The sequence below is a fragment of the Delphinus delphis genome, chromosome 20 (assembly GCF_949987515.2).
Source record: "Delphinus delphis chromosome 20, mDelDel1.2, whole genome shotgun sequence".
Lineage (NCBI taxonomy): Eukaryota > Metazoa > Chordata > Mammalia > Artiodactyla > Delphinidae > Delphinus > Delphinus delphis.
The window spans coordinates 18,170,626-18,195,232 of NC_082702.1; the positions used below are offsets into that span (position 1 = coordinate 18,170,626).

Sequence of the window (24,607 nt, forward strand, 5' to 3'; positions counted from 1 at the left end):
TTTTTTTAAGCGGAAGCAGATAGGTTCCGAGAGGGGGAGGTTCCATCCCTGGTCAGGACTGGCCGTGGTCCCCAGCCTACCCGCAGTCAGGAGTGGGGGCCCACACTGGTGTAGCCGGGGCCGTGGGCATTGGGGGGGGCGTCAAGGAGGGATGGGTCCAGGGGGGTGGGTACCAGTACGCCAGTCTGGGGTGAGGGGTGGTCTGCAGCCCTGTGGCTCCCAAGCATGCTTCCATTTTCCTGCCAGGGATCTGCTCACCACAGCTGCCCGTCAGTTTACTTGTTCTCTTCCTGGTACCCAAATCTACCAAGAGAACAGAGGCACTGGGCTCATCGTGGCTGGTCTTCCCGGGCACCTTGGCCACGGCCAGAGTGATGAGCCGTGGAGGGGATGCAGCGCGCATCCTTTGGTGCTTCTGGGTCGCAGCGTCGGGTCATTCTGATCTCTTATTCAGAGAGGAGAACCTTCTTACTTTTTCCTTTTGCGGAGGGTACGGTGCTTTTGGGTAGCAACATGTGAAAAGAATCAGGGTACTGTGTAGCTGGAGTGACAGGGTGAACAAAGAGGGAAGAAAACATGTTAGGATCAGAAAGCAAGCTGGAAGAGTGTTGGTGCCCCCCCAAACCCACACTGGAGCAGAGGCAGGCGGGTGGGGTGAAGTGCCGGATGGGGACCAGGCTGAGGGGTCGGCAGTCACATGGGCTGCTGGTGCAGTGACGGCTCTCTTGTTCCAGGATGTCTTTATCCAAGGAAACAGGATTAAACTAGGAGCTGGTTTCGCCTGTCTTCTCTCCGTGCCCATTCTCTTTGAAGAAACTTTCTACAATGAAAAAGAAGAAAGTTTCAGCATACTGTGCATAGCCCATCCTTTGGAAAAGAGAGAGAGTTCAGGTATTCTGGGAGAAAACCCCTTTCTCCTGATTGGGAGAAATGTGCTTGTTGAACTTCCTCCTGACGCAGCTGTTGTAAACATCCCATAAAATATTCAAGAGCCCGCTAGAAACCTGCATAACTGTTTACAATAATTCCCCCTAAAACTTAATCAGAAAGTCATCCTGAGCCAAGGTGACGTGGATTAGGCTGCTGTGCGTGGTTGCACATGTTGGGTGTTACACACATAGACCTTAGTGGGAATGGCGCCCCCTGGAGTTGTGCAAAGTGGCAGCCCTGGCTTTGTCTCTGGGCCTCGGCTTTAGGGCTACCTCTTACAGCATTATTACCCACCCAGCCCCACTGCTGTGCCTCTTTGAAATCTCATTATTTTTTTAATTTATATATATTTTTTGCGGTATGCGGGCCTCTCACTGTTGTGGCCTCTCCCGTTGCGGAGCACAGGCTCCGGACGTGCAGGCCCAGCGGCCATGGCTCGCAGGCCTAGCCGCTCCACGGCATGTGGGATCTTCCCGGACCGGGGCACAAACCTGCGTCCCCCGCACCGGCAGGGGGACTCTCAACCACTGTGCCACCACGGAAGCCCTAGATCTCATTATTTTTAACAGGTAATAATTCTTTGGTGCTCCATGAAGTTGAGATAACAATTAATGTGCCAAACGCTCCTATCTGAGGCTCTTATTGTCAGGAATCAGGGCTTCCTCACCACAGCCTCACAGGTCATGCCTAGGGTCCCAGATAATTCAGGTTTGGTCCCAGGAAAGGGCTTCAAGAGGACCAGGCTCTCTGGACCCCCAACTGGGCTGCTCTTGGGCAATATCTTGAAATAAGGTCATCCCTCTCCTCCTGTGGAAGATGGAGCGTCAGATCCTGGAGGAGCAGGGCAAAGGGTTGTGGGACTTGCGCTGTTAGGAAACAGTGAAGCCTTCAGCCAGCCTGACCCTCTGTCTCTTTTTCAGAAGAGCCTTCAACACCCTCAGATCCCTTTTCCCTGAAAACCATCGAAGACGTGAGAGAGTTTTTGGGAAGACATGCAGAGAGATTCGACAGGAACATCGCCTCTTTCCAGCGAACGTTCAGAGAGTGTGAAAGAAAGAGCCTCCGTCATCACATAGTCAGTAGCCGTGTCTTGCTTTGCTAAGCGTGCTTTGTCTCAGGCCAGTTCAGAGCACCAGGATCCCTCTCAGTTCACTCTGTAACTTTGCTGCCTCCATCGTTGGAAGTTTTGTTTAAATGTTTCTTTTTACCTATAAAAGTACTACAGACCACTGTAGAAAACTTGAAAATCACAGAGAAGTATAAAGATGAATATTGTTATCATCTATGTTAACCCTAAGGGGAATTTTTTTTCCTACTTTTAATGCATGTACCTAAAAAAAGTTGAAAAACAAATCACACACTTGATTTGATAAGCTTGCTTTAGGATTTAGAGCTTGTCACCCAGGAAATCCATTTTGTGAAATGTTCTCTTTGCCCCAGGACATGTGACATGTCCCGGGTTTTGTGTCGTGGCCTTGGATCATGAGGGTGACCTCTCTCTGCTCTGTGTTGCACAGGACTCCGTGAATGCTCTCTACACCAGATGCCTCCAGCAGCTGCTGAGGGACTCCCACCTGGTAAGCAGCACGACGTTCAAAAGAGACACCTGCCAGAAAGAGAGAGACAAATAGCATATATCACTTATGCGTGGAATCTAAAATATGCCATGAGTGAACCTATCTACGAAACAGAAACAGACTCACGGACATAGAGGACAGACTGGTGGTTGCCGAGGAGGAGAGGGTTGGAGGAGGGATGGAGTGGAAGTTCGGGGTTGGCAGATGTGAACTATTATATATAGGATGGACAAACCACAAGGTCCTACTGTACAGCACAGGGAACTATATTCAACATCCTGTGATAAGCCATAATGGAAAAGAATATTAAAAAAAGAAGGTATATATATGTATAACTGAATCACTGTGCTGTGCAGCAGAAATTAACACAACATTGTGAATCAACTAAATAAACCAAAAAAAAAAAAAAGAGAGAGAGAGACTTACAGTTTGCCCACATGCTAGTCCATGCTCTGTAACTGTACTCGTCTTGTCCTCCAGAAAGTGCTCGCCAAGCAGGAGGCCCAGATGAACCTGATGAAACAGGCCGTAGAGGTAAGGGGCCAGGGCGGCGAGGGGAGAGAAGACGGCAGTGCCGGGGGCTCCTTTGTCGCCCACCCCCCACTCACATGCCTTGAACTGGGTCCTGTTGATTTCACAGATGTATGTCCAGCACGATATTTACGACCTGATCTTTAAATATGTGGGGACCATGGAGGCAAGTGAGGTAGGTTCTCCATCATCATCGTCCAGGATGGAAGCCCTGTTCTAAGCCTTTTAAGACATTTGAAGCTTCATTAAAATCTCTTGTTAGGATGCTGCCTTTAACAAAATCACAAGGAGCCTTCAAGATCTTCAGCAGAAGGATATTGGTGTGAAACCTGAGTTCAGGTAAGGGTTTGCACTGCTGTGGCCGTGTCCTCAGGGGCTGGGGCACCGTTCGCCATCCCCCCCCCACCCCGAAGCAGCAGTGGCGGCACTGATTTGACATGGTTCAGACCGTGGAACAGGGCAGTTATTTGTGACCAAAGATAAAGGGGCTGAGGTTGGCAGATGACTATTTCGGAGCTGGCATGTTCCTGCACCCGCCTGCCAGCATCCGGTGAGTGGGAGCCAGAAGGGGTGGAGTCGTACACAGCTGGTCTCTGGGCAGGCACGCAGCTCACCCAGGTGGGCCCTGCACACAGATGTCTCTCCTCACCTGCCAGTCTGAGGGACCCCTGCTTTAGGGGCATCTCCTTTTGGATTAAGTTTCATTTTATTACAAAAATGTCTAGGGACTTCCTTGGTGGTCCAGCGGTTAAGACTTCGTGCTTCCCTGCAGGGGGCACGGGTTCGATCCCTGGTTGGGGAACTAAGATCCCGCATGCCGTGCAGCTCAGCCAAAAAGTAAAAAAAAAAAAAAAAATCTAAATTGTTTATGTCTAAACTCCCCGCCCATTGGCCTATTTCATTCTGGGGCTAAGGCTTGCTGATTTTTTTTCCTAATTTTCTGGTGCAGCTACATCACCTGGCAGCTTGATTGACACCTTGAAAGCTGCTGGGTTTTGCCAGTGACCCGAGTCCGATTACTTCTGAGTTTCTAGTTTTGTTTGTCTTTACTTATGGTTTGCTGTAAGAAATGTGAATCTGAGGTATGGGATTAGATCCGAGAAGGAGGGCCCTCACACCGTGGTCTTATGTGGTCACTTTCCAAATTATTTTGCAGCTTCAACATACCTCGTGCCAAGAGGGAGCTGGCTCAGCTGAACAGGTGCACGTCCCCGCAGCAGAAGCTGGCTTGTTTGTGGAAGGTGGTGCAGCTGATCACCCAGTCTCCCAGCCAGAGAGGTGTGTGCTCGGTGAAGGGACCTGCAGTGGGGTGGCTGCATACATCCAGCTGCAAACGTCTGTTGAGAAGCAGTCATCTTAAAGGCTCATAGAGATGGGTGGATGGGCAACAGAGCATTTCTGTGTGAGTGCCCTGGCGTCGGATCTGAGGAGTGGGTGCCTAGTAATGGGGGTCGGGGGGCAGAGTAGGTGAGGCATCTTTAGGGTGAGAAAATGCTGGTGGAGAAGCAGCGGCCTCAAAAACGAGCCAAACTGGTGATGGAAACATGGGGGTTCAGCTGTTAAGTTGTTCTCTCTAATTTTATATACGTTTAAAATTTTCCATTATAAAAAGTAAAAACAAAATAAGCTAAGAGAAAAGTAATGAGAAGGCAGATCTGTGTGGGCAGATGGGGTGATCTTCGAAGCGTATTATCAATGAAGAAAGAACAGGAGTGTGTATGGTACCCTTCCAGCAGCATTGCGGAAAGGGGGCGACTCTGTATCCATATATACAATGGGGAGATCATAGACTGTCTGTGGACAGGTACATGGGAAGCAACAGCAGTGGCCTCTGGGAAAGAAGTCTGGGTGGCAGGGATGGGAGAGATGTGCACGGTTGGCTCTTTTGTACTCTTTGAAATTTTAAATGTGTGAATGGATTACTTAAACAAAATTTTAATGAAAACAGTAGAGTCAAGCTGCAGGTCGGCATTAGACTCTGAGGTGTATAAAACAGAAATGATCCCAGGAGGAAAGAGGCTTCTGGCAGTGCCTCGGGCACGCCTTCAAGTTGTATCCACCATTGCTGACTTCCTCGGGCTCTTTATCTGTCCCGGGAGGTAGCGAGGGGTGGTCTGCTTGCAGTTTGCTTCTCCTGCACGTGTTCTGAGGATGCGAAGCATTCATTTTCCCCTGGAGTCTGACATCTATTCAGGACGCTAGAAAGGAAATCGTGCGATTGAATTTCTCCCTGATGTGTCATCTTCCTGGATTGTGGTTTTGTGGGTTGGATGGTGGTGGGGAGTTGATAACACTTGTCGGTCCATTTGAGTCCCAGGATGGCTTTGAACATGTGTTTCCCCCTTGCAGTTAACTTGGAGACCATGTGCGCTGATGATCTGCTATCAGTCCTGTTGTATTTGCTTGTGAAAACAGAGATCCCTAATTGGTAATATTTTTTGTTAAAATGCTTTTTCAAAATGGCAGCACTGTACTGGGGTGGTTTTAGTGTCACTCTAGGAAACTGAGTGCCCCTTATGAGCCAGGTACTGCCCTGCTTTCGTCCTGCAGGGGGTGGCCGTCATTCCATGTACAGATGGGGGAACTGAGCCAGCGAGCTTACGTTTCTCATTCTGGAGCATGTGGCTAGTCAGTGGCTGAGCGGGAAGCAGACTCCAATTCTGTCCGGCTCCAAAGCCCGTCCTTTTCCCACAGAAATGCAAGTTCCCTGTATAATTACCAGCTCTCTAAAAACTAGCCCATTCCAGGAAAGTCGCAAGTAGCTTCACTTATTTTCCTAATTGTGCTCCCTCTAAATAAAGACCCAGGGACAGCAGCGCCGGCTCCCAGGAGCCAACCGACTTGATGATGAAGCCAACAGCATTGTTTCGGCCAAAGTGTTAATTGGGTGTACAACAATAAAACTTCTTTCTTCCTTCTGTTAGGATGGCAAATTTGAGTTATATCAAGAACTTCAGATTTAGCAGCTCAGCAAAAGATGAACTGGGATACTGCCTGACCTCAGTTGAGGCTGCAATTGAATATATTCGGCAGGGAAGCCTCTCCGTTAAGCCACTGGTAAGACCTCCCTCCTTCTCTGCCCTTTTTTTGTGGGTGTCACGGCGTGTGTGATGGGGTTCTCAGGGTGGTGTGGGGGAGGGGCCGTCAGAGATGCTCTCCCGAGAGAATGGGGCCTCAGCCCAGTGAGTGAACACTAGCCCCCCGTAGGTTGTGAAAGTTTGCGCGTTATCTTGTCCTTCACATTGTTGATCTGCTTCATTAATCCTTGTCATCCTCAAAAGCACACGGGCAGAAGGGGAAGCTAGAAGCGGTGAACTGGGGTATCCTGATCATGATGGGCAGGAGATGAGATTACTAACGTCTGCAGTTTTCAGGACTCAGTGGCCCTATTATTATTTTCTTGGTTGGTTGGTGAGCTTTGGCTAGTGGAGGCGATGATGTTCCCATGAGAACTGTGAGACTCTTGAACCAAGATTGCACTGCTGGCTTATTTCACTGCCATACCAACCAGCAAAACATGACAGTACTCACAGAAATTGCAAAGTTGAAATCAATCGAATAAAGAGATTTCTGTATTAAAAACCAAGAGTCCTAGGACTTCCCTGGTGGCACAGTGGTTAAGAATCTGCCTGCCAGTGCAGGGGACACGGGTTCGAGCCCTGGTCCAGGAAGATCCCACATGCTGCAGAGCAGCTAAGCCCGTGCGCCACAACTACTGAGCCTGTGCTCTAGAGCCCGCGAGCCACAACTCCTGAGCCCACATGCTGCAACTACTGAAGCCTGCACGCCTAGAGCCCGTGCTCGGCAACAAGAGAAGCCACTGCCCCACAACGAAGAGTAGCCCCCGCTCGCCACAATTAGAGAAAGCCCACATGCAGCAGCAAAGACCCAAGGCAGCCAAAAGAAAAAAAAAAGCAAAAAAACACCAAGAGTCCTGAGGATTGAACTTCGATCTTAATTTTCCCCTGATGTTAGAAGCTCCCAAAGTAATAAGTTGAAACACGTGGAAAAGAACATAGGCCTGTTCAGACAGGAACACTCGGGTACAAGCAGTTCCCTGAATTCATTTATTGTTAACATGTTTATGTATTTTCTAGTCTTTTTCCTTGCCATGTATACTTTACATAATTGAAATTGTAATGTAGATAGCCTTGTATACTTTTTCCCCAAAATGAATAGTTCTATTTTTTTCTGATTAGAAAACTATTTACTTGTAACTAATATGTGAAATATAAAAAGTAGCAGTGAAGACAACAAAAGCCTCCCATAAACACACTAGTTGGGGATGACTTATTAACATTTTGGCATATGTCTTTTTTCTGCACTTATACAATTATATTTTTAACCAGAATTTGAGCTTATGCTGCACTTGCTGGCACACAGCCTGGCAGTATCATGGTGCTTTGCTGAAGAATTAAGTTCTGCTCTGATTTGATTGCCCACACACATACGCAGGTGAAATTAGAGGCTGTGCATCTCATCTCAGATGTGGCTGGCTGTGACTCCCGTGAAAAGTTGTTTCTAATTTAGGGGGAACTCATTAACATTCTAGAATGCACACGTGTGTGTTCACGGGCGCCTCTGCATACACACAGGTCTGCAGAGTCAGAAATGTCACTCGGGGCTTCCCTGGTGGCGCAGTGGTTAAGAATCCACCTGCCAAGGCAGGGGACACGTGTTCGAGCCCTGGTCCGGGAAGATCCCACATGCCGTGGAGCAACTAAGCCCGTGCGCCACAACTACTGAGCCTGCGCTCTAGAGCCCACGAGCCGCAACTACTGAGCCTTGCGTTCATACTGCAACTACTGAAGCTGGCCCATGCTCCGCAACAAGAGAAGCCACAGCAATGAGAAGCCTGTGCACCGCAACGAAGAGTGGCCCCCGCAACTAGAGAAAGCCCGTGCCTAGCAACAAAGACCCAGTGCAGCCAAAAATAAAATAATAAATAGATAAGTTTATAAAAAAAAAAAAAAAAGAGATGCCGCTCACTTCCAGAGTTGGGCAGCAAGATTTCTTAGTTTGAATTGTCTTCTGTGAGGTTCTAGGAACACGTGTTGTTCCCATGGTGCCTGCGGAGGTTTTCCATCATGGCCCTGCCCTTCTGGTTCTTTCCCTCTGATGGGTCTCCCCTCCTGGACCCACTACCCTGCAGAGGACTTGCCTGGTGCTCCTTGCTGGGGCCAGGGGTGCCCCTTGTCACCTGGAGGGAGGTGCCCACCTCTTGAAGGTGCTCCTGTCCCCTTGCTGCACCCATCCTGTACCACAACCATCCTGCTTTCTTACTTTCCGTGGCATGTAGGCAGGAAGTCCAACGCTTGAAGGCCTTTGGCCAGAGAGTAAAGAGGTGGTTGACCAAACACTAACAGTCAGCTTCTCACACATACTTTTCTTTCAGAAAATATTCCAAGTGGGATTGTGGCAATGTTTGAGGGGTGGCCCCTCTTGTGCTGGTGTTGGTTTGAGTCCAGCCCTTGGGCAAGTCAGTTTGTCTCTCTGAGCCTCTGTCCCTCCTGTCTACACTGGGGATCGTGTTAGGTATTTCACCCTTGCCAGGTGGTTGCGAGGATCAAATGGCGTATTTGAAAGTGCCTTTTTGAAGTGTTACGTGATACCGATGCCCTTCCTTGATCTGGCAACACCGGCATCTGGATGCCTCTGTTTCCTGGCTGTCTGGTGCATCCTGCGTGGATAGCCCCAAGGATGGCCATTAGCTTGGGTGGGCAAGGAGGGGACACAGCCCAGTGCGCCTGTCTTGTCTGGGCCGTCAGACCCTGGTCCTGCCCTCCCGGATTGGAGGGTGGTTGGTCCCCCTGGAATTGCGACAAGGTTGCATCATCCTCTCGGCTGGCCGTGGAGCCCGAGCCTTGGGTCTTGAGTGGGTCAGGCCTGAGAGATGTCCTTTTACCTTTATGGACAGAGCAGGTGTTGTGGCTTCCTTGTCTTTTGTGATGGCAGCGTTGGGATTCCGTCTGTGGCATTGCCTGTGCCTTAGTGCAGTTCCATCTAGGAAAGTGCGAGGCCACGGCTGCTTGTTGGTATTGATAGAATTTCCCGGGGAGAGAGCCCACACAGCAGGTGAGGTTTCTGAAAAGCATTAAGGACTAAGTGTTAGGAAATCAATAATGTTTTACTGTTGACTCTTTATATACTATAATGTAGTTTCACAGAAATTTTCTCCCCAAGACATAATCATACTTGAGATGACAGTAAACATTCTTTAAGCATGTTCATTAATGAAGACTTGAGCTGTTTTGAAAATAACCATTACTGGGATGACTCTAGATTTACCTTTGTGGACAGAAAAAAATGGAGGAGAACCTTGAAAGGATCTCCACCCTTCTCTGCTCCAGCTTTGCAGGTCTTTTTCACATTACTGGGCTTCCAATAAATAGTATTTACCTCTTCCCGAATTGGTCTTAGCTGATATGCTGTCTCTTCTGGTTGCTCATTCTTCCCTGACCAGTCAGTCCTGGAAGACCTGCCTCTTTTCATCAGTGCCCTTCAAACAGTCACCTAAGTGGAGGAAGGAGCCCCAAATTTACCTGAACAATAAGGTCTTTGATGTTTCTCTGATTTGCAGCTCAGCTGTAAATCCCTGAATAAAACAGGTTGATCGAGCCTTACACAGCATCTACCGACGGGGAGCAAAGGTAGCTGTATGTCTGAGGGTTGGTGTTTGTCTGCCAAGACAACCCCATGAGGGCGGCTGGCATGAGGCGCCCTGCTTGGCAGTGGGCCCCAGAAATGCTGCCACCTCTGTCTTTAACTGGACCTCTTCGGCAGAACCTAGGGGGCCACAGAGAGAAACGTTCCCATAATTTTCTCAGGGTTTGGTGAGTTCTTCTGGCAGCAGCTGGCTGGAAACAATTCCATATGTCTCCCCCCAAGATTCTTTTCGAGGAAGTTAATTTGTTACCAATTTAGTCACAGGTGCTCAAGTGAGCATTGAAGTGTCTCACTAGAAATGATTTCATAGAGAAACGATACATTTTTAGATTTCTATATCCAGGTAAAAATTACCTGCACTGTGAAGACCTGAGTTTATTCTTGGGGTGGACCCCATATTTTATTGGACTTTGGGCCAGTGGCCGTGTTGTCTGATGTTTTATTAAGTATGTTCAAAAAGCAGGACCCTTCTCTCTCTTGCTGGTTCACACTGGGAAGGGTAGACCAGCCTGTCACATGGTTCCCCTGTCTGTAGACCCAGGTAACATGCAGCGGACAGGGCTCTGCAGGCATTAGGACAGATGTTTTGAGAGGAGGGGGAGGCCGGGACAATCCAGGTTTCCACGTGGGGGATGGTGCTGTGTGCATGCCACATTTCACACTTAGAGATGCCACATTCCACACACACACACACACACGCGCGCGCACACACACACGCGTGCACACACACACACACACACACACACACACACACGGAGCCATCGTGCTGCCCCCTCCCAGATTCCTGCCAGGAAGCTGTCATCAGAGCCCCACTTCCTGGAGAGGCAGACAGGGAGCCCCTCTCCCAGCCCGATGAGGGTCTGTTGTGCGGCTCCCTGGGGGCGGGGAGAGGCACTGCTGGTCCTGTTTTGTGGGAAACAGCAGGGAGCGTTCCTGGGTCCTCTGTTTTCAAGGATCTGCACTGACAGCTCACGACGTGCGATAAAACGGGTTGTCGGCTTTTCTTGCAGGAGTCCGAGGGGTTTGGCGACAGACTGTTCCTTAAGCAGAGAATGAGCTTGCTGTCTCAGCTGACCTCAACTCCCATTGACTGCTTGTTTCAGGTAAGACACGCAGAGGTCCTGCGGGCACAGATATGTGAGGGGCTCTCCATCCTCCTACACCTCTGTAGAGTCCATCAGGGTGGTCTGCGTAGTTCAGTGCAGGAGTTCATTTTGTGCTCGAGGGAGCGATACGGATGCTGGATCAGCTCGGCTGCCCGTCTCCCCCGACGTGAGCTGCGCTGTAGCCCCACTGGGCAGCATAGCGAGGGCACCGGGCCCTGCGTGTGGAACCCTCTGCCCGGCTGTCCTCCTCTCCCCATCTGGCGAAACATGGCTGGTCCTTCCCAGTCAGCTCAGTGGCACCTCACTGGCAGCTCTGCCAGAACTGACGCCTCTGCTTGGCTCCGGGAGCCCCAGTTACAGATGTTCGTGTGAGTGTGCTGGGCTGGGAGCAAGGCACCTGGTGGTGGTCAGATCCTCAGGCAGAGGCAGGCGGCTCCTTCCTCAGATCTGATCTACCGCTGGGAGGCTGGCGCGGTTCCCTACGAGGCAGCCGTCAGAGGGCCACCCGGGGCCAGGGTGGGTTCCACGGAGGACCCAGAGCTATGCACCCCTCAGAACATCTCACTCCCTGTGGGGAATACATCCAGGCCTCACAGGGGTGAGCCCTGCAGGTTCGCTTGTTGATGGGGTCTTGCGATAATTACAGCTGTCCTGCAAACCAAGGCTCTACTGGATTCCTAGACGATTTGACCCTTTAATGGGGGTCGAAGTCTACACCAAGGCTCAGGATGTACTGCCCCCCTACTCCTGCGGCTCTGGGAATTTTGTCATGTCGTTGTTTCTTTAGTTTTGGAAAAACCCTAACATTTATAAAAATAAAAGAGAGTAGTGCAATTAAGGAACTCCCGTGTAGCCATCTCCCAATCCTGTTTCATTTCTGTCCCCTGCCCCACTTTTCCCCGTCCACCCAAATTATTTTGAAACAAGTCCCAGAGAGCAAATTGTTTCATCCATCCATACGTAGATGTGTGTTTCAGTAAGGATGCTCAGAAAATTCACACCTTAGAGAGCGAATAGTTCCTTCACATCAATAGTGCTTCTGATGTCACGTTTTAGCACATCGCATCAGGTAACCAGAAAGAAGTGGAAAGACTTCTGAGCCAGGAAGACCGAGATAAAGATGCCGTCCAAAAGATGTGTCACCCTCTGTGCTTCTGTGATGACTGTGAGAAACTCGTCTCAGGGTACGAGGGTCCTATGTGGGCTCAGCGCCAGGAAGGGGGAGACTCGGGGCCTGGGTGGAACTTACCCACTGGTTTGCTGTGAGATTTGGAATAAGGAACTTATCCTCGCTGCACTCTGCTTCCTCTGCTGTGAAGTGGAGAGAGTAACGTCTGTCCCTTTGGAGAATCAGGTGGAATAAAGATTGTAAACATACCTGGCACCCTGCTCGGCTGCTTTACCAGGGCAGGTGGGCAGAGTGCGTGCCCCAGGCTCGGAAAGTGGATTTTAGGATGGGAGGACTGTCGGCTCCTGCCTGTAACCTTTCTGGTTTCCCCTTATCCTTATTGGGCTCTCTTGCTGGTTGTCAAGGCCTGGAGGGGTGGGTGGGGAGAGAGGCCCTGCGGAAGTCGGGGCTTCTGCTCTCTGGGACACGGTAGAGGAGACCCAGCTTGGATCATACCTGGAGATCTGTCTTCTTGTCCCAGGACCCTGGTGTATTTCTCTGTATCCTCTTTCTCTTTTAGGAGGCTGAATGACCCCTCCATTGTCACTCCATTCTCCAGAGACGACAGGGGTCATACACCGCTCCATGTGGCTGCCCTCTGCGGTACGTGGGCAAAGGGATGGGGCCGAGGGTGGCCCTGCAGAGAGTGGGTGGCTGCTGGGTCTTACCGTGTGGATGCTTGGTACTGCCCCTGGGCTGGTGGTCCAGCCAGGGAAGGCTTGAATCTGAACTATGAGAATGGCCTCAGAATTGGGGTTCTTATATTCCTCCTTTAAAAAATATAACTTTACTGTCTTTATTTTTTTTTATTCTTTTTTTTAAACATTCTTTTCCAGTATGGTTCATCATAGGATATTGAATACAGTTCTCTGTGCTATACTGTCTTTTAAAGTGCACATGCAAAAAAAAATGTGCACTTTCAAGGTAGAAAACACAAACACAAGCATCTGTAGTATCACCCGCCATCCTGTCTCCCAGAGATCATTTTGATTCATGACTGTCTGAAATGTCAGCATGCTTGTGAGTGTGTGTGTATAAGATAGATGATGCTGTGGGGATCATACTTTTCTGTACGGTGCTTTTTTCACTCGGCGACACGTAAGAACATTTCTCCATGTCAGAGTTTTTTTACTGGTTGCACAGTATTCCATCCTGTAGATTGATGCACCATGGACTCTTCTGTGGACGTCTAAGGCTCTTTTCTCCTACCTTCTGTGGCTGGGGGCTGGACTGGAGCCGAGTCCCCTCTAGGGGCTACCCCAGAGTGTTTGGAATCTGCAGAGTCTGACTTCACGTTAGCACTGGTTCCCCCCAAGCAGAAAAATGCCTCCCGGCGTGTCTCGTGCCAGGGGATGAGAGGGTGAAGTAATGCCATGGCTTCGCTTGCAGGGTGTGGAAAGCCCGCTCTCTTCCCTTCTGTTCTGTAGGGCAGGCATCCCTCATCGACTTTCTGGTTTCCAAGGGCGCGGTGGTGAACGCTACAGACTACCATGGCTCCACCCCGCTGCATCTTGCGTGTCAGAAGGGCTGTCAGAGCGTGACGGTGAGCATCTGGGCTCGGACGGGCTGGCTCTGCACGCGGCTTTGCAGGGCTGGCCCCTCCTGTGTTCCACACTGGCTCGGTCGGGCCGCAGGGAGGGCTGGGGTCTCAGGCACCTCACGGAGGGTCTGCTGGGCAAAAGCTATTAGGTGTAGGTTTGAAATGTCACGGTAATACGGGGGAGGAAGGGTGGGGCTGTAGATTTTTTTAATCTCTAAACTTTTTTTTTTGTATCATACTTTTTAATAATGAGATAGGATTTTCCTTCACCCACCCCCAAGATTCTAGAAATATTTTAAATAGGGCCCCAAGATGGACTTTCCCGTAGACTTAACATCTACTGATGAGAAGACGGGCCAGAAACTAGAAAGACAAAATTATTTTGCCGATCAGTGACGTTTCAATTTCAGCTTAAGTTGTTTGGTACATAAAGTGCCTCAGTTACTGCTAGTGATTGATGGGGGTTGTTTTTCTTTCTTTCTGTTTTTCTATTTTTAACTTTTATTGGAGTAGAGTTGATTTACAATGTTGTGTTAGTTTCACGTGTTCAGCAAAGTGAATCAGTTATACATAAACATATATCCACTCTTTTTTTTTTTTTTTTTTTAGTAATCTCTAAACTTTTTATCAGGAAGGATGAGAGTGATGATAATATTTTTTGCTTTGGTTTTTTAAAATTAAAAATAATTTTGGGGGCTTCCCTGGTGGCGCAGTGGTTGAGAGTCCGCCTGCGAATGCAGGGGACACGGGTTCGTGCCCCGGTCTGGGAGGAGCCCACATGCCGTGGAGCGGCTAGGCCCGTGAGCCATGGCCCTGAGCCTGCGCATCCGGAGCCTGTGCTCCACGACGGGAGAGGCCACAGCAGTGAGAGGCCCGCGTACCGAAAAAAAAAAAAAAATTTTTTTTGTTTAAAAGTATAGTTGATTTACAGTGTGTTAGTTTCAGGTGTATAGCAAAGTGATTGAGGTATATATGTGTGTGTGTATATATATATATAAAATGTGTTTCTCTCTCTATATATAATATATATTCCTTTTCAGATTATTTTCCATTATAGGGTTGATATAATTTTAATTGTAGTGTAAGTAGATAAGGTTGAAAATGGAGACCAGCGACTTCCCGCTGTGAGGCTCTAGGCCGTGCTCCTGAGGAAGCACGCGCCTGCACTGCCGGGCTTGCTGGTGCTCACTGCTCTACCCTCTCCTTTGGAAGCTGCTGCTGCTGCACTACAAAGCCAGCACCGAAGTGCAAGACAACAACGGCAACACCCCTCTGCACCTGGCCTGCACCTACGGCCACGAAGACGTGAGTGGTCCTTGCTGCGCCGAGGGCGGCCGTGTTTACCCTTTCTCACAGAGAAAAGTGAATTTCCAGTCGGTTGAATGTTGTATTTTATGTTGACAGTTATTGGAACATTTGGCATATAATTTTTTTAATTAAAAAATTTAAAAACACATTACAGATGCTGTATTGAAATAACAGAAATCTAAAACATAATTGTCTTTTCCTGAAATGAAATCATGTGCATTCATCTCCGCTGCCATCTGCTTCTTACCTTTCTTCATACTCAATTTTTACATTTTATATTTTTAAAGAAATATCAAGGAATTTCATCATTTCCGTGTTTGCTTAATATTTAACTCTGTGTGTGTGTGTGTGTGTGTGTGTGTGTGTGTGTTATTCTTTTCCTAACCACCCTCTCTCACTTTTCTCCATGCTAATATCCAGGTAGATTTATACAGATGTGGGTTGAGCCTGGGTTAGGTGGTTGATGAGCGAAAACGAGATCATACCCTACACGATTTTATGCAGCTTATTTTCCTAACTTAATCATGGGCATCCCATAGGTCAATAAATGTAGATCTAACCCGTTCTGTAATCGCGACACATAGTCTATGACGTGTGTTGTGTCAGGGTCCTTAAGACCACTCCCCAGTTCAGTGGTTCGCTAGGAGGGCTCACAGGATGAGCATATGGTTGTATGCACAGCTGTGATTTATTGCAGTAAAGGGACACAGAGCAAAGTCAGCCAAAGGGAGCGTCCAAGGATGAAGTCCGGAGGACACTAGGTGCAGGCTTCCACGCGCATCTCCCTGTGGAGTCACTCAGGACAGCTTATTCCTCCAGTAACGGGTCGTTAACAACACGTGCAAAGTGTTTTCCTTCTGGGAAGCTCATTGGGGACTCAGTGCCCAAGATTTTGGTTGGAGGCTGGTCGTGTGAACACCCTTTTGCCTAGAACATTTCAACATTCCAGACTCCCAGAAGGACAGCAGGTGTTCAGCATAAACCACTGTTGGGCAAACTAGGCCCACTGAGCCCCTCTCATCAGTCAGGGGACTGTGAGAACACTCCCCAGATCCAAGCTCCCAAGGAGTATCACAGGTCAAGGGGGCCAGCCTTGCAAGCAGGCCTTTCCGGGGATGGCGGTCTCAGGCCTGCTCTGGTGACTCCTTTCTGCACATGATGTGTGACAATTTATTCAGCCATTTCTTATTGATTGGCAGTTGGGTTCTTTAAAAACAAAACCAAAAACGATGTGTCCTGATCAGGTGATCTGGAACCCTGGAGGGCTAATGTTCTGTTACTGTATGTTTGCTTGGCAGATGGTGCCTTGATCGAATTGGGACGTGGGCCGAGGCTGCGGGCTGCACAGATCTGCCCAAGGCTGGGCCTGTGAGTTCACAGCGGCCTTTCCCATTCTGTTTGCAGTGTGTGAAGGCTCTGGTCTACTATGACGTGCAGTCCTGCAGACTAGATATTGGTAACGAGAAAGGAGACACTCCCCTGCACATTGCTGCCCGCTGGGGTTACCAAAGCATCATAGAGACGTTGCTACAGAACGGAGCGTCCACAGAGATCCAGAACAGGCTGAAGGAAACGCCCCTCAAGTGTGCGTTAAACTCAAAGGTAGCCTTTTTCATCTCGGAGCAGCAGTATGACTTTAAACGATATCAGCATCCGCAGCTTAGGTCTTGGCCGAGCTGTTCAAAGCGTGCATTAGTCCCCAAGGCTAGAACTTGGCCGCATCTTCTCTGCTGCACTCGGGACCTGGTCGTTCATGGGTTTTACCTATTCATCTTATTTTCCATCTTAGTAGGCGATTTTCACAGTGTCATGCCAAGAGCTGCTCCCAGCAGAGTTTGCCCCGGCCTCTGAGTGCTGTTGGTTTCTGGGCAAGTGGAGTGAGAGTAAATGGACGGTGGCTCCGGCCGGGAAGAGCGGGGACAGGGTGTTGGAAGCAGCAGGCATCGGCTCTGTTTTCCTGTTCCTTCACCCTCAGCGCCTAAAACTTTATTCTGATTTGGCCAACTTCGAACGTCGTTGGGTGTAATTTCCTTCATAAATGATTCATTAATGAACTACTAGCCCATCCTGCTGGTAACTTCTGGAAGCACGTAGTTTGGGGCCACATGTCATGCACTGCTTGCTCATGAGCAGGTGGGGAGCGATGGGAGCTTCCAGAGGCCAGGCCTTCCCAGCAGCAGCTCTGTTGCTGGGAACAGCTTCCAGAGGTCTCGCCTCCAGGCAGCAGCTCTGTTGAAGGGGTGTCCTCAGAGAAACGTGTTTGGCCAACTAGCCAGAGGAAGCCCAGGGCCACGTGCGACGGCCATCCGAGGTCCTGATGCCCAGAGCATCCCGGCTAGTGGCTCCCATAGGTGATGTTTTAATACAGGTCTCCAAATGTCTCCCTTTGCACAGGCCCTACTTTCTGCCTCTTGATGTTTTATAATTTCCAGTCCTCTTCTAGGGAGTTCTTTTAGTTTGTTCATGTCTTCTTCTAGGAGTAGCACAGTTTTTGTTTTTAAACCACTTTACTGAGGGATGATCGACATACAAAAAGCTGTACGTATTTAGTGTATACAACTGTTGAGCTTGGAGACAAGTCCACACCCATGAGACCAACACCACAATCTGTGCCACAAATACATCCATCGCCTGCAGAAGTCCCCCCCGCCCTCTTTATTGATCGATTATTATTATTATTTTGTGTGTGTGATAAGAACACAACATAAGACCTGTAGGAGTGTGGGGTTTTTTTGTTTTTGTTTTTGTTTTTTGCCATACGCGGGCCTCTCACTGTTGTGGCCTCTCCCGTTGCGGAGCACAGGCTCCGGACGCACAGGCTCAGCGGCCATGGCTCACGGGCCCAGCCGCTCCGCGGCATGTGGGATCTTCCTGGACCGAGGCACGAACCCGTGTCCCCTGCATCAGCAGGCAGACTCTCAACCACTGTTCCACCAGGAAAGCCCAGGAGTGTGGTTTTTGAAGGTTTAAATCCCTGCTCCTGACCCGGGGGCCTGAGCTGCCCATGCCTTCACGGGGTCTCAGCTTTGTAGCAGCCAGAGCCATGGGACTGGGTGATACCACCCTTGGCCTGAGATGCCCATGAGGGGCTGAGGGCACCTCTGCACTGGAGCTTCTCCAAAGGCCTTTCCAGAGGGAGTTCTGCAGACACAAGGAGCAGATGGCCTTCTGGGCTCAGCTCCGAGCTGGTCCCACTTAAGGCCCGTGGCTGCCAGTGGAAAGGTCACACTTCAGGCCTGTGGACCACCAGCCCAGGCCGGATGAGGCAGCCTTTGGGGCCCCTCTGTGCCTGGGCTTCGCTTGTCCGCTGAGCCCATTCGTGGGGAGCACTGGCTTCTGCTGTTGAAATTAGCGTGGTCCTGAGTAGGTTCCCGCCTGCTCTGGGCCTTGGTGTCCCCCCTGTCTCTCCGAGGGCCTGGCTGGGCCACGCGGTTTCCAAGGAGGTGGGCGCAGTGGGGCCATAGGAGTGATGAGAACTTGGCGACCCATCTCAGTACTTTTCGCGTCCCCTTTGGCCTCCTAGATTCTGTCCATGATGGAAGCCCACCATCCGTCCTTCGAGAGGGGGCAGAAGTCTTCAGAGGTAAGAGAACGGGGCTGCGCTTGCCGGCCCTACTTGAGACCAGCCTCTGTCTGGCCCTCACCCACCCCTCACCGGGCTCCCTGGCTGCAGGTGCCCGCGCGGCCCCCTCAGTGCCCCGTGGATTCCGTCAGCCAGGGCTCCTGCGCTTCCAGCTTCTCCTCCACGTCGCTGAGCTCCAGGCAAGAGGAGCCCAGAAAGTTCTACAGGGAGGTGAGGTCCCAGACCGGAGGGCAGAGAGGGGCGGGGGGCGGCCTGTGTTCTGGGGGCCAGTTAGAGAGCCCCTGGGGCAGCGTGTCTGCTGTGGTGAAGGTCAGAGCCCTCGAGGGGAGCCTGGCCAGCCTCACCCTACTTGCCCTTCATGGATGGACGTGTGTGTGTGTGTGTGTGTGTGTGTGTGTGTGTGAGAGAGAGAGAGAGAGAGAGAGAGAGAGAGAGAGAGAGAGGGATATGGGAAGGGGGTATTCTAAGAAAAGTACAGGTAAAGTCACCTGTAGGTCCACTGCTTTAAGATCATTTTACGAAGTAAATTCTCTGCCCTTATCCCCCTCTCCGTCAGCACCCCTGTTAACCTGATGTGTCTCGTTCCTGACTTCCTGCAGACTTTATGTAGACGTGTACATGTTTTCACACATTGCGTTTTGTAAAGCTGACTCAGCCTGTTTTGTTTGTCTGTGTGTTTTTTTCCGTCTAACCTACCTTAGACCTTGTCCATTGTCAGCCCACAGAGCAGACCATGGCGTGGATGTACCCATCCCCTGCAGGTGGGGAGCCCTCACTGACTCCGCCCCGGGCTCCTCCTTCGCTGTCACCCCCAGGCTGTGACCTGCTCTCGGAGGGCCCAGTAAGCCTAGCTCGATGCAGAACCGCAGGAAAGAAAGCCAAGAGGCATGCTCCAGAGTCTAACAGCGGCCTGGAGGCGTTCCTGGGGGGGTGCCCTCCCTCATGGTACCTGTAGCTGGCAGATAATGAGAGCTGAATAGATGCAGTTCTGAAGGGTGGCTGCCCTCTTGGGAAGCGCTCGTGCTCCCAGGTGGCTGTCGTCCCACCGTGCCACATGAATGGCAGGTCATCTTATAGACCTTATGCGGAAGGTGCGGGGGATGTGTTTGAAAGATACCGAATGAGATCAAGAGACACATGAAAGCTACTAGGTTTTCAGAAGGTTTTTATTATTTCTATTCTTATTGTATTATTATAAGTTTCCTTACATTCTTTTTTCTTTTATTAAGGTAGAAAAGCTTTTAAGAGCCATTGCTGATGGAGACCTAGAAATGGTGAGTTTTTAGAAGGAATTTCAGCAGCTTGCTCTCGGCTTAAGCAGCTGTGCTCGTGTGTCTTGTCTCCAGGTGGGTCAGGAGCTGTCAGGGTTCTTTGTTCACGTTCACGCAGAAGGGGTGCATTTCACGAGTACTTGCTGATGGGGTGTGACGTGCCCCCCGCAAGTAACGAGGCAGATGGAATAAAGCTGCAGTGTGAGCCTATCCCTGCCCTTTAGACGTTCATATTCCAGGAGGGCAGCGATGTTGGCAAGAGGACCAGCCTGTGTCCAGGGGCACAGAGCGCGGGCTCGGGCCCAGAGTCCACTAGCCGGGAGCAGGGTGAACAGACCGGGTGGGGAAGGGTGGAGGTGGCGAAGGGGAGGCCAGAGCCCAGAGGGCGTTGGTGTGGCCCTGCAGGAGTTGTGGGCGGTGTGAATCCCTGGCTGGGAGGCTGAGTCTCAGACTTGGGGCTCCAAGGGCTCACAAGCAAGTGTCCGAACGAGATGGTGCTAAGGTGTCAGGGAACATCTATGATGAGATCACTGGAGACGCCTGTGGGCAGTTCCCCTGGCTTGCCTTTGGCTTCCTGAAAGGAATTTTTTCTGTCTTCCATTTTAAAAGGAGGGGTAAATTGGCGCTTACCAGATTAGGAGGCCTGAGTGGATCAGATTTACAAGAGCGCTTCATAGGGATGTGTATTTCAAGAGTGCTTTTTGCCAGTGATGGAGCTTGAGGTGGTGGACAGCAGTTCCTGGCATCTGATCACCACAGCCTGCGGGGTGTTGAGAATCGGAAGGTAGTTGGCAGTGTCTCAGCCTCTGCCCAGAGGCCACTGTAATCCTTCAGCCTGATGCGTGGTTACTCGGGGCGGGGGGAGGACACAGGCGTCTGGATCTGGCTGTTGCTCCCCTAGAGAGACCAGCCCCAGGGCACCCAGTGTTCTCGGGGGGAAGCAAAGAAAGAGTGTCTCAGGCTCCCTGTGAGCCGCGGCGAGAGCCAGTGTGGAGAAGAGACTGTGACCATCCCTGCGTCATGATGCGTCTGCTCTGTGCCCGAAGCTGCCGCCCCTCGGCTCCCTTACCCCCGTCTTGTTCCTTCTAATCACCAAGAGGAACTGCCCTCGGTCCGGTCCATCCCAGCCAGTCTGTTAGGTGAGGCCCCGGTTCAGGTGAGGGCTTTGGCGTTTCCACCCTGAGGAGCATCTGTTGTCGGAAACGTGGAAGGGACCTGGAGCGGGGGATGTTTGGGATTGAACGGGGTCTTCCTGGGGCCCTTTGTCACTCCTTGCAGGCTTTTGCTGACTTCCTCAGTGCTCAGAACCAGGCCTAGAAATGTATTTATGTTGTTTTCTTTTCTCACGTTTAATATCCTAGAAACTTGTGTTTACTGGAACATAAATTTGACCTGTTAGGGTCTTTTCGGTGCTTTCACCTGTGGGCTAGGGCATTAAAGTGGAAAGGACACTGGCGTGGCATCAGAGAGCCTGTGATTAGGTTCTGGCCACCACCTCCTCATCCTGTGGCCTTGAACAAGTGGCTCCCAGAGTGAGTCTCCTCCCCCGTAGGATGAGACGGACCAGTTGTTGAAAGCAGACAGTTAGATGACGTAAGAGGAGGTGCTCACGAAATGCTCCAGGACAGGGCTCTAAAGCCATCACACTGAAGCAACACCGCTCTGCCCCTTTTTAAGATGGAAGAAGAGAATCTGCCGCAAGCTGCAGAAATGGGAGGTCAGTCTCTCTCTGTCACTACTGAAAGGATTGAGAAAGGCTTGAGCATGGGTGAACCCTGGAATCCTCAAGAGGGAGCAGCCATCATTTATAAGTTACTTTGGTGGTTGAGGAAATGTATCAATACGTCCTGATTAGAGAAGTGTGTGTGTGTGTGTGTGTGTGTGTGTGTGTGTGTGTGTGTGTGTGTCTAAGATACCATAACTTGTAAAGAAGCTGAGGATGGGTTTTAAGTCCCTATTTCTCCTTACTGCCCGGCGCCAGGTGCGTTACCTGTTGGAGTGGACAGAGGAGGACCCGGATGAAGCGGAGGATGCTGTCAGGGCGGTGGATCTTGAATTTTGTCACCCCTTGTGCCAGTGCCCCAAATGTGCTCCAGCTCAAAAGGTTTGGCTTTTCTTCTGTTGGGGGATGGGCAAATTCTTCTTTTTCCCCTTAGGAAAGTTGTCTGCTTCTCAGCCAGCTAACGGCCGAGTGGCTGGTTGTAGGTGTCCCCTGAGATACAGCTCAAGGTAGAGGAAAGTGGACACTCATGCAGGATCTGGCTCCGGCTGCCTGCTTTCTGAATGGGCAGATCAGGGAACAGGACCAGGAACGCGGGCTTAGTGTTTCAGTGGTTCTCAGGGCCCCTGAGTCACAAGGCAGGAGCTTATGAACAGACATGCCCGGGGGTCTCCGTCCATGTGGCCGTGGTCCCTTGGGAGGATGCAGGCAAGAGCCCCTGCCCCCTGCCTTTGCTCACGTTGGTGCACCCTCTGCGGGAGGACCCTCCCTCCAAGCACAGAGAAACCCCTGTGCCTTTTACCCTGTTTCCCCCATGGTAATAGCCTGCAAAAGCACAGTACAATATCCCAACCAGGATATTACCATGGATACAGTCCATCCGTCTCACTCAGGTTTCCCTGCTTTTATTTGTGCTTGTGTGTGTGTGTGCGCACATGCCTGCACGTGTGTTTATTTATGCGTTCTGTCTAGTTTTGTTTTTTTCTTTAATTGTGGTATAGTTATTTTACAATGTTGTGTTAGTTTCTACTGTACAGCAAGGTGAAGTAGAGTTCCCTGTTCTATACAGCAGGTTCTCATTAGTTATCTGTTTTATACATATTAGTGTATATATGTTAATCCCAATCTCCCAATTCATCCCACTCCCCCTTTCCCCCCTTGGTGTCCATACATTTGTTCTCTACATCTGTGTCTTTATTTCTGCCTTGCAAACCGGTTCATCTCTACCATTTTTCTAGATTCCACAAATATGCGTTAATATATGATATTTGTTTTTCTCTTTCTGACTTACTTCACTGTGTATGACAGTCTCTAGGTCCATCCATGTCTCTACAAATGACCCAATTTCGTTCCTTTTCCTGGCTGAGTAGTATTCCATTGTATATATGTACCACATCTTCTTTATCCATGCCTCTGTTGATGGACATTTAGGTTGTTTCCATGTCCTGGCTATTGTAAATAGTGCTGCAATGAACATTGGGGTGCATGTGTCCTTTTCTTAAATAATTAATTAATTTATTAATTTATTTATTTTTGGCTGTGTTGGGTCTCTGTTGCTGTGCGTGGACTTTCTCTAGTTGTGGTGAGCAAGGGCTACTCTTCGTTGCGGTGCACAGGTTTCTCATTGCAGTAGCTTCTCTTGTCGCGGAGCACGGGCTCTAGGCACACGGGCTTCAGTAGTTGTGGCACACAGGCTTAGTTGCTCTGCAGTGTGTGGGATCTTCCTGGACCAGGGCTCGAACCCATGTCCCCTGCATTGGCAGGTGGACTCTTAACCACTGTGCCACCAGGGAAGCCCTGCATGTGTATTTTTGAATTATGGTTTTCTCAGGGTATATGTCCAGTAGTGGGATTGCTGGGTCATATGGTAATTCTATATTTAGTTTTTTAAGGAACCTCCATACTGTTCTCCATAGTGGCTGTATCAGTTTACATTCCTACCAACAGTCAAGAGGGTTCCATTTTCTCCACACCCTCTCCAGCATATATTGTTTGTAGATTTTCTGATGAGGTCCATTCTAACTGGTGTGAGGTGATAGCTCATTGTAGTTTTGATTTGCATTTCTTTAATGATTAGTGATGTTGAGCATCTTCTCATGTGCTTCTTGGCCATCTGTATGTCTTCTTTGGAGAAATGTCTATTTAGGTCTTCCACCCTTTTTTTTTTTTTTTTTTGGCTGTGTTGGGTCTTCGTTGCTGTGTGCAGACTTTCTCTTTTGTCATTTCAAAAACTCTTTGCAGCGAGCGGAAGCTACTCTTCGTTGTGGTGCGCAGGCTTCTCATTGCAGTGACTTCTCTTGTGGTGGAGCACGGGCTCTAGGCGCGCGGGCTTCAGTAGTTGTGGCATGCAGGCACAGTAGCGTGGCGCATGGGCTTAGTTGCTCCGTGGCATGTGGGATCTTCCTGGACCAGGGTTGGAACCCATGTCCCCTGCACTGGCAGGCGGATTCTTAACCACTGCACCACCAGGGAAGTCCTCACACCCAGTTTTTGATTGGGTTGTTTGTTTTTTTGATGTTGAGCTGCATGAGCTGTTTGTATATTTTGGAGATTAATCCTCTGTCCATTGATTCGTTTGCAAATATTTTCTCCCATTCTGAGGGTTGTCTTTTCATCTTGTTTATGGTTTCCTTTGCTGTGCAAAAGCTTTGAAGTTTCATTATAGGTCCCATTTGTTTATTTTTGTTTGTATTTCCATTACTGTCCTGCATTCTGTTTAGTTTTATCACATGTGTAGGTTTGTGTGTCCACCACCGCATTCAAGGTACAGAACAGTTCTCTCATCACAAGGAGAATAACTCATGTTGCCTTTTATAATCACACCCACCTCTCTCCCTGTCACCCCAGCCCACCATCCCTGACCCCTGCCAACCACTAATCTGTTCTCCAGTTCTAATATTTTGTCATTTCAAAACTGTTATATGAAAGTCATCATACAGCATGGAACCTTTGGGGATTGGCTTTGTTCACTCAGCCACATTTCCAGGTTGTTGTGTGTAATCAGCGGTTTATTCTGCATCGCTGAGCAAACTCTAAACACACCACTGGGCTAGAAGAATAGTTTTAATTTAATCACAGCATGAAGCAATTTACTTTTGTGTCTCTTTGAGAAATTACAAAAAGAGAAAAAGATAGTAGGCTTTAAAAGAGCAAGGAACATAAATTTATCCAATAAATTCAACAGATGCTGCAGTGTGTAATTCAGTT

General features: G+C 49.7%; 1 protein-coding gene across 10 annotated transcripts in view; it reads left to right on the forward strand.

The window, feature by feature from the left end:
• The window catches only part of ANKRD27 (ankyrin repeat domain 27), a 53,740-nt gene that overhangs the window by 17,791 nt on the left and 11,342 nt on the right, over positions 1–24,607 (forward strand). For 7 of the 10 annotated variants that reach the window (XM_069540236.1, XM_060000361.1, XM_069540237.1 and 4 more), the window contains 20 exons: positions 735–891; positions 1,851–2,005; positions 2,448–2,507; positions 2,988–3,041; positions 3,148–3,213; positions 3,301–3,377; positions 4,195–4,316; positions 5,388–5,466; positions 5,963–6,095; positions 10,715–10,807; positions 11,867–11,994; positions 12,499–12,581; positions 13,406–13,521; positions 14,731–14,823; positions 16,231–16,428; positions 18,350–18,409; positions 18,500–18,619; positions 19,128–19,250; positions 19,639–19,683; positions 21,662–21,784. In XM_069540236.1, the coding sequence (XP_069396337.1) occupies positions 735–891; positions 1,851–2,005; positions 2,448–2,507; positions 2,988–3,041; positions 3,148–3,213; positions 3,301–3,377; positions 4,195–4,316; positions 5,388–5,466; positions 5,963–6,095; positions 10,715–10,807; positions 11,867–11,994; positions 12,499–12,581; positions 13,406–13,521; positions 14,731–14,823; positions 16,231–16,428; positions 18,350–18,409; positions 18,500–18,619; positions 19,128–19,250; positions 19,639–19,683; positions 21,662–21,784 (2,085 nt within the window). Of the gene's footprint in view, positions 1–734; positions 892–1,850; positions 2,006–2,447; positions 2,508–2,987; positions 3,042–3,147; positions 3,214–3,300; positions 3,378–4,194; positions 4,317–5,387; positions 5,467–5,962; positions 6,096–10,714; positions 10,808–11,866; positions 11,995–12,498; positions 12,582–13,405; positions 13,522–14,730; positions 14,824–16,230; positions 16,429–18,349; positions 18,620–19,110; positions 19,251–19,638; positions 19,684–21,661; positions 21,785–24,607 lie in introns of all 10 variants that reach the window. The other 3 variants (XM_069540235.1, XM_069540238.1, XM_060000368.2) reach the window with 3 other exon arrangements.